Consider the following 11,396-nt stretch of genomic DNA (forward strand, 5'->3'; position numbering starts at 1 on the left):
CACCACCTTTACATGGTGGCACCGCAATGGATAATTAGAATCCCCGGGCGATCTCTTCCTTTGGGAATTCTCGACACTTGTTTTGGAATCCTGGAATGCCGTATAGAAGCGTCCCATTGGCAGGCCGGAGGATTGCTGTCTCAGCAACGGATTAAACGTGGGGAAAACCATGTCCAGCCCTGGCGAAACTCTAAACCTAACAGACAAAGTGGGCCTTCCCAAGAATGAGCACGAGCGAGAAGAATAAGTAGTAGCTTGTTCCAAGCATTATAAAAAAGTGTCGAGCACCTTGATAAGGCCAAGGTGGAGCAGCATTTAGAAAAGGAAATGGCGAGCTTCCTCAGCGATCGATCCACCACCTTGAGCAGCAGCGGCGTTGGAGCAAGAGGATGCTGGATCGCCTCCAAGTCAAGGCCTGCCACGAATTTCAGGTACCAGCTCCATAGCTCTGCGTGGAAGGCCACTGCATTATCGCCCACCAAGAGGATCCAGCGCGAAATCCCTGGCAGCTATGGCCTCCCTCTGCTCGGATCCATCTCCGACCGCTTCAACTATTTCTACTTCCAAGGCACCGAGGAGTTCTTCCGGAGCCGAGCTGAGAAGTACCAGAGCACAGTGTTTCGCGTCAACATGCCCCCGGGGCCGCCATTCTTCCCAGATCCCCGGGTGATCGTGCTGCTGGACCAGCAGAGCTTCCCAGCTCTCTTCGATGTCTCCAAGGTGAGCAAGCGCGATGTCTTCACCGGAACTTACAAGCCCAGCGCCGATTTCAATGGTGGCTATCGCATCCTCTCCTATCTCGACGCGGATGAGCCCCGCCACGCCCAGATCAAGGCCTTTTGCTTCGACATGCTCAAATCCAGGGCCAAGAGCATCGTCCCCGGGATGGATTTCGCGGCGTGCCGCTGCTTCGATCGCTGGGAGAAGGAACTGCGAGCCAAGCAAGCCCCTGAGCTCGTTTCCTCGATCGAGGAGATCTGCCTGGCGTTCCTGACGAGAGCCCTCATGGATCACGATGCCACTGGAGCATCCGGTCTGAGCACCGAAACTATCAAGAAATGGCTCGCTCCACAGATTGCTCCAGTCGCCCTTCTCGACGCCATTCCTCCGCCCATCATGGAGCTCCTCCACGTCTTCCCTCTCCCCTTCGCTGTCGTCAAGAAAGACTACGAAGCCATCGTCTCCTACTTCTCGGCCCACAGTACCGCGCTGCTCGACCTGGCCGCGACGCACGGCGTACCGCGCGACGAGGCACTCCATAACCTCATCTTCATGGTCTGCTTCAACACTTTTGGCGGGCTGATCCGCTTGCTGCCGGAGGTAGTCCAGCGCGTCCACGAGAGCGGCGTCGCCAAGGAGCTCAGCAATGAGGTGGCGGCAGCGGTACGCGACGCCGGCGGGCGGCTTACCGCGCGGTCCATTGACGGCATGCCGCTGCTCCACTCGGTGGTGTACGAGTGCCTGCGCTTCCAGCCGCCGGTACCGTTCCAGTATGCCCGCGCGCGCCAGGATATGGTGATCGAGAGCCACAAGGAGGCGTTTCGCGTGAAGAAGGGCGAGATGCTGTGTGGATTCCAGCCATTTGCGACGAGAGATGGAGTGGTGTTTGATCGACCCAACGAGTTCTTGCCGCGGCGATTCATGGGCGACGATGGAGCAAAGCTTCTCAAGTACGTGCTGTGGTCCAATGGCCCCCAGACCGAGAACCCCAGCGTGGATAACAAGCACTGCGCCGGGAAGGACTTCATCGTCTTGGTCACTCGCCTCTTCCTCGCCGAGTTCTTCCTCAGGTATGAATCGTTCCAGCTCGACGGCCAATCCATCAAATCGCTCTCGCGCCGATCGCCATCGACGTGATAAGCACGAAGGACATGCCGACGTGCTTCGTTGGGCGGCTGTGATTCGGGCCCATGGTCGTTGACTTTGTTCTCGACCGTCCAGATTTGGGATCTTCTTTGATATTGTAGAACCTGGATGTTACATTGTAACTTGCTGCTGGCCACAATGCAAATATATTCCAAATGCGAATAGAAACTTTAGCTCAATGTTTCAGTGACATCCTCAAAAGAGTATATTTTTGTTTGATGCGAGTATTGGTGGTGTTTCACTAGCAAAGATAGAAGAAAAAAGAAGAACTCGATGTTGTGCGTGCCACCAACACGGCCAAGTTGACAAAAACTCCACCATCCAGCTACATATGTTTCGAAAAAAAAGTCGCCATTGTCTTGAGAGATCGCTGTACATTTTTTCCCTGATCGTGATTATTGTCGCACACTAAGCGCTCGTCGAGACCGCTTTGCCTTCGAAGCCTAGAAGAGCGCAAGGATCTTCGCGGTGGAGAAGGCGAGCAGTGTAGTTATCAAAACCAAGCCGGATCTGAGCTGCGAGCTTGCACTGGGTAGCCAAGGATACAAGTCTGGATCCGGCAGGACGCACTCGTCTCCGTTGAAGAGCACCCTGTGAGGAAAAGCCCATCCCTTGCTGAAAGTGAAAGCATCGCCCTTTTGTAAGAGGACCTCCGACTGGACGTTTCCCATTTCCCCGGCTTGCATGAGCATGTCGTTGTAGAATTTGATCCCCCAAAACATTGCCGTGTCATCTGTGATTGAAGTTAGAACATCTTTGTGATTCTAGCATAGCTCCATTCACTTACTGATTGATCCATAGGCTTGCAGTGGCCTGTACGTAAAGCTGAATGCCTCGGTCAAGTTGTTGAAATTGGGATGCTGGACAACCAAATTCCACTGCGTGTAGTTCTTGACGTGACGGTTTGTGATTGTGACTTTGGCTCGCCAGTAGTCCTTGTAGTTGATTTTGACGTGCCAGTGGATCTTGATCGGGCACATATCGGACGAGCAGAAGAGCTGTGGATGTAGCGGCTGGTTTTTGGTGATGGAAGAGCTGGAGGTAGCGCCAATGCCCGTGGAGACCACGGGAGGTAAATAGCTGTCATCGCTGTCACAAAGGAAAAAAACACAAGAGATGAGATACAATCGATTGATTGCTAGGACGGACAAAGTGACTTACGGATCAAAGCACATTGGAACTCTAGGCTGAGCTGACTGTGTGACATTCGGCTTGCAATTGCACGCACAGTTTTGGCAAGGAACAATCTTCTCGTTGTAAAAGGACGAGAAGGAAACGCAGCACGTCGGAGCCCTCTGTGCCAGGTACTGGGAGTACGAGCAAGTTATGTTCCAAGTCACTGCGCCACCACCAAAGTTCGTAAGCGAGCAAGCAAAAGAAACGAAAGAAGCAAAGAAAGAGTGACTCACTTAGAGCTTGTGTGTGTCTCCGACCATCCGCGGATGGAAACAAGCTGGCTTTCACCTTCTTAGCCGGACCGCAAGTGTATCCCGGGCCGGGTGTCCGAATCGTAAAGTTCTTTGGAAGCTGGACGGTGGTGTTGGAAGTCCCAGCTTGGCCGACGATAACTTGAAAGGATGCCACAGACATGGTCGGGTCCTGCGCCAGCGATCCCAAAACTCCTCCTCTACAGCAATTGGCGACTTGCATACTGTAAGGCACCCCGGGAAGAAGGTCCACGACGGTGGGATCGCGCTTGCAGCAGTGAGGGATGTTTCCCTTGAATTTGGAGCAGTCGCCCTGCATCGTTGCTTGCGCTCCCTGCATTCCCCAAATCACTTCCTTCTTGGCCCAAGTCCATCCCAGTGTCCATCCGGGCGTCTCGATGTGGCGGTATTGCTGGTAGTTGTACATGGTCACCAGTGCCTAGAGAAGAAGAAATCCCGGGTTACAGGCCGTGAAAGGGAGAAAGAGCTCGAAATTTCGGAAGAAATGTGTGTGGAAGAGAGGGATCCCGAGAACTTACGACATAGCCATCCGCGGACCAGCTCATTACATCCCACTTGATCGTGATGTTGCCGTTTGGATCCAGGGGATCGAAAGACTCTGCGCAAGAACACGGCATGGAGGAGCATTGCTCCATCTCTCACCCAAAGATCCATGGATTTTTTTTCTTACCGGCTGGATGCGGCATCCAGAGGAGCAGCGCCAGGGCTAGAATGGCGATGTGGAGCTCCATTCGCGTCCACATTGCCAGATCTGGGAGGAGTGCCGCCATAGCCGAGCCAGAGGAAGAATGCCTGCCCTGCAAACCCCCAAAATTTTTCCACCAAAGCAGCCTTATGTTTTAAAAACTTAATACCTCTCAAGATTCTATTTAACACAAAGCTTGCGGGTGGAATATTCGACGAGCTACCGGCTACCGGCCGGTTGGTGAGCTGTTGCTGTGACGTGCCAGCGGACGCACGACGAGCGCAGGATATTCCCATGGCTCCTTGGCGAAGCTTCCCTTCGCTAATAAAACACGTTATTATCAGCAAGATTATACTAGAGAGATTGGACAAAAATGTCTAGCCATCAATCAATTTCACTGCACCGACATTATAGTTTTACATAAACTGCGATTTCTATGCTAAAGCTTGAGCTTGAATTTCTTTGGAGGATACGTATAGGCCTCGTAGTTGATGCTTTGGCCCAGGATGCTCAGCCTTGTAAAAGCGCCGATCAAATCCACCTGAGCAATAGATTGTTAAGTTATATCTTCCGGAAAAACTTTGTCGAGATGATCTTACCTCGTAGTCTGTTTGCGATACAGTCTCTCTACTGTCTTGATACTTCTTCACCCATCGTGCTAATTCACTGTCTTGTGCAAGTTTCGCGTCCATGGCCGCTTGATCTGTGCCGAGAAACGCTGACAATACTGCAACCTGATAAGCAGAGCTAGCACGCTATCAAAAACTTCGAATGAAAAGATTTCTACGTGAAAGCTACCTGTCTTGGTCCCAAGCCGACTTTGGAGAATCTGTTCGTGATCTCTGCTATTGGAGCTTCTTCCCACAAAAGAACTCGGCCTTCGGGATCCGGTTCTGGTTTATCCGAGCGCCCGAATTGCTTGTCGAAAAATCCCCACTAAAAGTTTACAAAGAACAATGTTATCAGCGTCGGGGACAGCATTTTCATTATTTCATACCTGACCATTTGATCCATAGGCATTGTAGAGAAAATTGCCCTTCTCTTCGTTACCACCACACTTTTTGATAGCGGCATCCAAGAACGTTCTCTTTGCCGCAGCTTGTCCTGTGGAGAAGAAACATGTTCACGGACTTGAACGAAGAAAAAAAAAAGATTTTTCTTGCCTCCGATTTGAATAAGATCGGCCCATGAGATTGGTCCTCCTTTGGATTCTTCATCGATCTCTTTCTTGAGCCCCTCGAGAAACGTTACCGCCGAGTCGAGCTTCACGTTTTCAGGTCTTTTCAACTCCTCGCTACAGAATTTAAAGCCTCAGTATGAATGGAACGAAAGAAATCCTGTAAACTTGATCACCTCAGACGTATGGAACCATTCGGACCTCCTGTTTTGGTTTCCTGTTGACGAGCCAGCCAGCGTGAGCTACCCACGAAGAAAAAGAAAGAGAAAACCATTGTCTCGATCATACCTTATCATAAGTTATCGCGTCATTCAACGCAAGCCGCAGAAGAAAAGGAACAAGTTCCGGATTTTCCTGTAAGCACAAACTGACATTCCAAGTTGCACGAAACTGATTATAACCAGAAAGAACACCTTGATCGCCTTCGCTAGCTTCACTTTGATTTTTCCTGTACACTCACAAAGGGGTAGGATTCAGGAAAATTTTGTCTCACTCACCGAGAAAATCGGCACGCTGTGATCTTTGAATTAGATCCGCTGCCATGGCATTGTCTGTCGATGCAATCCCATTCCAGGAGCCAAACTATCAGCAAAAGTAAAAGTGCTGCTAAAAAATCAGGCAAAGAAACTCAATGGCCGGCCGGAAGTTCTTACTGCCAGACTTGTAGATGACAATCCCACAAGAGCCTCTCTCCGGCTCACATGAATGTGAAACTTATCACTAAGCTGGCATGTAGACGAGACCACCTGCGAAGAAAAGCCATCTACATTGTCAGCTATGGTCGAACGAACGGAGTAAACCCAACACTACCTGACGAGAACTCGAGCACCTGGTCCTGTGCGAGAGAGAGGAGACGCCTCTCAGAGTTGAATCCATAGAAATCGCCGAGGAAACAAACGTGGAGCCCCGTGACGCCATATATCTCTTTCTCTGTAGGTAACTCGCCACAAACTCCGTCAGTCAAAAGCATATCCAAGAGATGAAAGAGAAGTGCTACTTATCGAGAACTGTCTGGCGAGCCAAAGCTCGAGCTTCTCCATTTTTTTTGCCGAAAAAAACCTGAGACTACTCACTACTGCCAGTCCCAAGCGCAGGGAGTGTCATGGAGGTGCATCTCTTTGCACCAGTGCTCCGTGATCTTGTAGGGAGCCTCGGATCTAACTCTGGTTTCCCAGGAGCGCCACAACATGTCACACTTCTTCGCCAGTCCAAACCGAACGGGGTGAAGCTTGACACGTCCCGGAAAAGCTTGCAGGAGCTCCCCAAACGCGGCAGGGAGTTGCGGCCGAAAAACAGCGGGCTCGCCCTCGAAAACGAAGCCTTCCAGCTCGAGCATCGTCACGCAATCGTTGGTTCTCATGAGCTTCCACAGAAAATCTATCTCGTCGCTCTCCCAGGTGACACCACTGCTAGTGTAAATCGACTCGATGTGGACAACTAATGGCGTGTGCCTCCACCTCCAATACTCCAGGCCCAGTACCTACAAGAACACGATGATAAGTTGGCAACCAATCAAGAAAGGTAGAAAGGTCACCTTGATTGTTCTATGAGCGACTCGTAAAACTTCGAGGCCCTGGAACCTCTCCAAAAAGACTGCGAGGTTGATGCAGCGAGGATGGAACTCGTTAGCGCTCGTGACGAGCAGGCTCAGGCTCAGTTCCTTGATGCCTTCCACTCTCGATGGGAATGGCGCAAGACGCTGCATAACATTCTCGGGGCTGCGGAAGGACGGAGAGATGGTGAGCGACTTGAGCTTGCGCAACGAGTGGCACAGCCCCCGGTGGCGCACACCTCCATCCAAGAGCACCCACTCGACGTTGCATGTAGCGCTCTGGAGTTCCACGCACGGCACGGCGCTGACCAAGAGCCACCGGAGCTTGGGCATGTCGATGGCGAGAGAAAAGATGGCAGCAGCGCTGCCACCGCAAGTGGAGATCTCCAGGCAGTCGAGGCTGTGGCTCTTGAGAAGGTATGTCCGAGGCCGCGTCGCGACGACCGTTCTCACGCGCAAGAACACGAGTGAGGGGCAGTGCTCGAGGAGCCGACTCACCCCAGAAGCACGACATCTTGCAACAGTGCAATAGAGGAGATTGGGTAGCAGTGGCGGAGCCAAGGTTGGAAGCTTGGTGCTAATGCTGGCGTGGATGTGAAGGCATTGCAGCTGCTGGCATGTGGAGATGCTGGACCAGAAGCCCTCAAACGTTTGCTTGGGAATGCCATGGATGGTGAGTGAGTGGAGAGTTCTCCCGATCACTTGTAGCCAGCGAGTGGGGCTGATATTATCTGCGTCACACAGGAGTCGCTTGATTTCCAAGAAGCGGAGGTTGCTGCCATGATCTGGATGGAACCAGCGAATGAACCCTTCCTCGGTAGCAAAATTTAATGAATTTAAGCAGAAGTGAGTGACACGCCTTGCCAAATCCTTCCACCTCTTGTTTACCAGAGCACAGTAATGCAAGTGACGCGAGGAAAGTAACCACGACATGATCTGCAATAGCAACTCATCCGGGAGATCGTCCAAACACCTCCGACTTTGTGCCATAGATGTCTCTGCCCTAACCCTAACGCAGGGTGGAAAAAGTTAGTAAAATGGTAAAGGTAAAACAAAAAGATAAATCTTTTATCTTTATCAACTTCACCTTGTTTCACCTTTTACCATTTTACGGTGGGATCGACATGAGAATTACGACGTTGAAGCTTAAATGCGTCCATCAGGGTCGATCAAAATATAATATAGAACTCGAAACATTAAACAGGAAATATCAACCGTTAGATTAAATATACGTAAACTAAACATTCTCCGTACAGTACATACTTAAGAATATTCGATTGAACCTCTATCAATACAAGCACAAACGAAGCCTGCCTTCCACAACACCGTTGTGAAAATGGAGCCTGTAGAGCTCCCAAAGTTCTTTTCTGTATAGAACGCATTGAGCATACATAAATGTAAGAGCACGCACACACACACACACACAAACCTGACTTGAGGAACTGTGAAGAGCGTCAATCCTTTGGCATCCTTGTGCATGTCAAAGACGAGCAAGGAGAGCCGTGAAAGCCCCAGAGCGCCAATGTCGATCAGCTTCTTGAGCCTGAGAACAAAGGAAAGGAATTCTAATCACAAGAAAGAGCTTGTTTGCACAAAAAAAAGGAAGAGACTGACCGGCTCGGTGTCCCTGCGGCAATATTGACTCGTTGTTTCAGCGCTGAGACTTGCTCTTCCACCTTCAAGTGCTTCGCGAAAAGCTTCCCAGGCTTGCATTCTTTTGTCAAACTGGCCAAGTTCCTGGAAGGATTCGAGCAAAACCAAGTTACATAAGAAAGAAACAACGCAAGACATACATACTTGAGAAGACTGACACAGCGTACTGCGGAACTGCTCACAATGAGAACAATCGGGCTTCCTGGCTCCAAATCTCCAAGAGCTCCACTGCACAGAGAGCTCTCCCACGAAGATCCAACAATGCCTTTGATAACCGAGGCCAGGTTCTCAATGCAGTGATCCTGATTGCTGGGGATCTCAACCATCGCATCGTCTACAAGAAAAGCTAATCAGAAGCTAATAAGAAGGAAAAGGAAAGAATGGCTTGGTTGGCCTACCTGGGAGAGCCCCCATCTCCAGAGAAGACAAGACGCTACTGTGAACTGCTCGAAATGTGGAGAAGAACCAGGACGATTGATCCCGAGGTGATTTGAACTGGATATCGTTTCTATCTACCGGCGCCGCTGCTGCTTTTGATGGAGCATTGGATTTTTTCGTGATCTTCGACTTGGTAGCGACGCCGATCGGCCGGTGCTCTCGCCTCTTCTTCGTCTTCTTCATCCCTGGAATATTTTTGCCCTAGAAAACAGACGTTACCCTTGTTGACGTGGCAACATCATAGCGGGTGTATAGAGCTTAAATCTACGACTCACTATCTGCCACGTGTCCTAGAAATAGGGCTCTTGTTGGGATTTAGGGTTCTCTGGTCAAGGGGATTTATTGGGCGATGGAATCACGGCAAGTGAGCGTCTCGTCACTGCAATTTGCTTGCAGTGATCGCGCCGATGAGAATGTCGCTACTGCTGAGAGGTAATTGAATACGTGCGTCTCGCTTGAATCGCATTTTCTATGATGGTAATATCAGGCTCGTTAGGGAAGCGCATTCGCGAGGAGCAAATATCATCCTTATCCAGGTACTGTGAAGCGTTTAATGCGTTGCGAGGATTTATGCTGTGAATTTTTTTTGGATCAGGAGCTCTTCGAGGGATACTACTTTTGCCAGGCGCAAAGAGAGGACTTCCTTTTGCGTTCCAAGCCGCGAGAAGGCCATCCAACAATCCAAAGGTTTTTTTTCCTTGTGCTAGGATTTTTGGAGAAGGAAGTTTCGGTTTTCCAGGATGAAGGAGCTGGCGAAAGAACTCGGAGTTGTGATTCCTGTTAGCTTCTTCGAGGAGGCAAACAATGCACACTATAACTCTATTGTTATCATAGATGCCGATGGAACGGACCTTGGGCTCTACCGAAAATCTCACATTCCCGACGGCCCAGGTATGCATGAATCAATTTGTTTCACAAAATCGTTTCATCTTTCGCCTTGTGCAGGATATCAAGAAAAGTTTTATTTCAACCCCGGAGACACAGGCTTCAAGGTCTGTTTCTCTCCTCCACTTCTCGTAACTCCGTTTTAAAAACTTTGGAAAGAGAACAGGTTTTCGATACCAAGTTTGCTAGAATTGGTGTGGGTAAGTGACTGACTGACATTTGGGATTTGTCTGACGCTAGTTTCTGGGTGTGAGAAGCTATTTGTTGGGATCAATGGTTTCCAGAAGCAGCGAGAGCCATGGCTTTGATGGGAGCCGAGGTGCTGTTTTACCCAACAGCCATCGGTTCCGAGCCGCAAGACTCGGGCCTAGATTCACGAGAACACTGGCAGCGAGTGATGCAAGGACACGCTGGAGCCAATGTGGTACTACACTACGCTGCTCTCTCACTTTTCTTTCATTCGATTTGCTGTTTTTCACGAAGCAAACTCTTTGCAGATACCGCTTGTTGCCTCGAACCGAATCGGAGTGGAAGTTGTAGAAACCGAGCACGGAGCCAGCAAGATAACATTCTACGGGCATTCCTTCATTGCGGGTAAGAGATTCTTCCTTCGTGTTTTTTCCCTTGCCCACGGCTGGAACTTATTGCAGGACCAACCGGAGAGATTGTGGCAGAGGCCGATGACAAAAACGAAGCGGTTCTCGTGGCGAAGTTCGATCTAAATCAGATCAAGCTCAAGCGCCAGAGCTGGGGAGTTTTCAGAGACAGGAGGCCGGATTTGTACAAGGTGCTTTTAACGCTGGATGGTAAAGTTTAGAACGCATGCTCTCGAAATATTCATGGAACCGATGTTTTAATTCATTAGAATTAGAGAATCCTATGAATAAATGAATTCCCAACATTGTACTATTAATAAATCATCCCACATACTAATATAGTAGAAATAAAAAAAGAAAGAATACCACCAAGAGGAGATTCAAGCGTGACCCCTTTCACAAGTAGGTGAAGCTTTTCATGGTTCACCTGGAAAGCTAAGTGGTCATTTTTAAGGTCCAAAAGTTTTACTGCTACAAACTTCTTCTAAACCTGTGGTGGTGTCAAACTATAGTTCCAGCTTGATTGTCTTCAAATATCCTAAAACAGATTGAATGAAGATAACAGTCCAAGATCAGTTCTCTAGTTGGTGAATAGGACCCATCTTTCTTTGCTCCAGGAGAATTGGGAGTATCTGTCAATGCCTTGTTCATCCACAAATTTTATAAACATCACACTCTTTTCTCTTCCCTGAAGAACATATGTCCTCAGTCAGTGGAGCTTGATAAGACGGAAACAATTAATCAAGAAGGTGATTTGGTGCTTAGTGCAATAGTTAGCATAAATGGGTGTTACAATTTAGATAAATTTGAGAGCAAGTTTACAATAATTATTTCTTAGAATAGTCCCCCATCCAGAATTCCAGTGGATGTATAGCGTGCCACATCTCATACACATGAGGTGGTGATAAGATGCCTTTAGATGATCACATTTGCAAAAGGCTGTGCAGCACAAACAAAAGAAATCATGGTATATATCTAGCATACAAGTAGTGGAAGCTCTATCTATCCCAAGAACTTTTATTTCTAGATTTTTCATGAAGAACTTTTGCTAGGAAGAAGTCCCAAATATTAATGGGACTTAGTAGATGGGCCTTCA

General features: G+C 49.1%; 5 protein-coding genes across 8 annotated transcripts; 2 read left to right on the forward strand and 3 right to left on the reverse strand.

Annotated features, from left to right (window-relative positions):
- The first annotated feature begins 207 nt into the window (after window positions 1-207).
- LOC9639443 (allene oxide synthase) lies at window positions 208-2,056 on the forward strand. Its single transcript, XM_002991256.2, has one exon. The coding sequence runs from the start codon at window positions 328-330 to the stop codon at window positions 1,855-1,857; it is 1,530 nt and encodes a 509-aa protein (XP_002991302.1). The 5' UTR covers window positions 208-327; the 3' UTR covers window positions 1,858-2,056.
- LOC9639417 (COBRA-like protein 1) lies at window positions 1,997-4,139 on the reverse strand. Its single transcript, XM_024665029.1, has 6 exons — window positions 3,985-4,139; window positions 3,833-3,912; window positions 3,276-3,732; window positions 3,028-3,205; window positions 2,654-2,955; window positions 1,997-2,599 (listed from the first exon to the last, which is right to left on the reverse strand). Exons 1-6 carry the CDS (start codon window positions 4,082-4,084, stop codon window positions 2,310-2,312), a joined length of 1,407 nt encoding a protein of 468 aa, XP_024520797.1. The 5' UTR covers window positions 4,085-4,139; the 3' UTR covers window positions 1,997-2,309.
- Window positions 4,140-4,362: 223 nt separating this feature from the next.
- On the reverse strand, window positions 4,363-6,132 carry LOC9639444 (thylakoid lumenal 29 kDa protein, chloroplastic). 2 transcript variants are annotated; one of them, XM_024665030.1, is made up of 11 exons: window positions 5,987-6,132; window positions 5,830-5,922; window positions 5,674-5,758; window positions 5,590-5,624; window positions 5,465-5,530; window positions 5,353-5,393; window positions 5,163-5,293; window positions 4,997-5,103; window positions 4,798-4,935; window positions 4,599-4,733; window positions 4,363-4,540 (listed from the first exon to the last, which is right to left on the reverse strand). In XM_024665030.1, the coding sequence occupies exons 1-11, from the start codon at window positions 6,092-6,094 to the stop codon at window positions 4,439-4,441; spliced, it is 1,041 nt and encodes a 346-aa protein (XP_024520798.1). In that variant the 5' UTR covers window positions 6,095-6,132; the 3' UTR covers window positions 4,363-4,438. The 2 variants fall into 2 exon arrangements, with proteins under 2 accessions (XP_024520798.1, XP_024520799.1); XM_024665031.1 differs by lacking the exon at window positions 5,987-6,132 and having other exon boundaries at window positions 5,674-5,779; window positions 5,830-5,903.
- Window positions 6,133-7,924: 1,792 nt separating this feature from the next.
- On the reverse strand, window positions 7,925-9,025 carry LOC9639445 (uncharacterized protein C3orf26 homolog). 2 transcript variants are annotated; one of them, XR_002991072.1, is made up of 5 exons: window positions 8,780-9,025; window positions 8,526-8,715; window positions 8,343-8,465; window positions 8,158-8,293; window positions 7,925-8,095 (listed from the first exon to the last, which is right to left on the reverse strand). XR_002991072.1 is itself a non-coding variant. In XM_002991285.2 (5 exons), exons 1-5 carry the CDS (start codon window positions 9,000-9,002, stop codon window positions 8,017-8,019), a joined length of 729 nt encoding a protein of 242 aa, XP_002991331.1. In that variant the 5' UTR covers window positions 9,003-9,025; the 3' UTR covers window positions 7,925-8,016. The 2 variants fall into 2 exon arrangements, 1 of the variants encoding a protein (XP_002991331.1); XM_002991285.2 differs by having other exon boundaries at window positions 8,158-8,271.
- A 99-nt stretch (window positions 9,026-9,124) lies between these two features.
- Window positions 9,125-10,617, forward strand: LOC9639446 (N-carbamoylputrescine amidase). Of its 2 annotated transcripts, XM_002991257.2 has the most exons (9): window positions 9,125-9,251; window positions 9,307-9,355; window positions 9,415-9,506; window positions 9,559-9,710; window positions 9,765-9,811; window positions 9,871-9,904; window positions 9,962-10,128; window positions 10,202-10,298; window positions 10,355-10,617. In XM_002991257.2, the coding sequence occupies exons 1-9, from the start codon at window positions 9,169-9,171 to the stop codon at window positions 10,519-10,521; spliced, it is 888 nt and encodes a 295-aa protein (XP_002991303.1). In that variant the 5' UTR covers window positions 9,125-9,168; the 3' UTR covers window positions 10,522-10,617. The 2 variants fall into 2 exon arrangements, with proteins under 2 accessions (XP_002991303.1, XP_024520800.1); XM_024665032.1 differs by having other exon boundaries at window positions 9,559-9,811.
- The last annotated feature ends 779 nt before the right edge of the window (window positions 10,618-11,396 follow it).

This window comes from Selaginella moellendorffii, unplaced genomic scaffold (genome assembly GCF_000143415.4).
Source record: "Selaginella moellendorffii unplaced genomic scaffold, v1.0 SELMOscaffold_118, whole genome shotgun sequence".
NCBI lineage: Eukaryota > Viridiplantae > Streptophyta > Lycopodiopsida > Selaginellales > Selaginellaceae > Selaginella > Selaginella moellendorffii.

Excerpts from the sequence above, each read along its gene's own strand:
- LOC9639443 (XM_002991256.2), top strand. The coding sequence starts at position 328 with ATGGCGAGCTTCCTCAGCGATCGATCCACCACCTTGAGCAGCAGCGGC.
- LOC9639417 (XM_024665029.1), bottom strand. The coding sequence starts at position 4,084 with ATGGCGGCACTCCTCCCAGATCTGGCAATGTGGACGCGAATGGAGCTC. Across the intron at positions 2,956-3,027 it reads GTTCCAATGTGCTTTGATCC|CGATGACAGCTATTTACCTC; the intron begins GTAAGTCACTTT and ends CCTTTGTGACAG. Across the intron at positions 2,600-2,653 it reads GCAAGCCTATGGATCAATCA|ATGACACGGCAATGTTTTGG; the intron begins GTAAGTGAATGG and ends CTTCAATCACAG.
- LOC9639444 (XM_024665030.1), bottom strand. The coding sequence starts at position 6,094 with ATGGCGTCACGGGGCTCCACGTTTGTTTCCTCGGCGATTTCTATGGAT. Across the intron at positions 5,104-5,162 it reads CGATCTTATTCAAATCGGAG|GACAAGCTGCGGCAAAGAGA; the intron begins GCAAGAAAAATC and ends TCTTCTCCACAG. Across the intron at positions 4,936-4,996 it reads CCTATGGATCAAATGGTCAG|TGGGGATTTTTCGACAAGCA; the intron begins GTATGAAATAAT and ends GTAAACTTTTAG.
- LOC9639445 (XM_002991285.2), bottom strand. The coding sequence starts at position 9,002 with ATGAAGAAGACGAAGAAGAGGCGAGAGCACCGGCCGATCGGCGTCGCT. Across the intron at positions 8,272-8,342 it reads GCCGCAGGGACACCGAGCCG|GCTCAAGAAGCTGATCGACA; the intron begins GTCAGTCTCTTC and ends CTTTGTTCTCAG. Across the intron at positions 8,096-8,157 it reads TTCACAGTTCCTCAAGTCAG|AAAAGAACTTTGGGAGCTCT; the intron begins GTTTGTGTGTGT and ends CGTTCTATACAG.
- LOC9639446 (XM_024665032.1), top strand. The coding sequence starts at position 9,169 with ATGGAATCACGGCAAGTGAGCGTCTCGTCACTGCAATTTGCTTGCAGT. Across the intron at positions 9,356-9,414 it reads CAAATATCATCCTTATCCAG|GAGCTCTTCGAGGGATACTA; the intron begins GTACTGTGAAGC and ends TTTTTGGATCAG. Across the intron at positions 9,905-9,961 it reads GTTTGCTAGAATTGGTGTGG|CTATTTGTTGGGATCAATGG; the intron begins GTAAGTGACTGA and ends GGGTGTGAGAAG.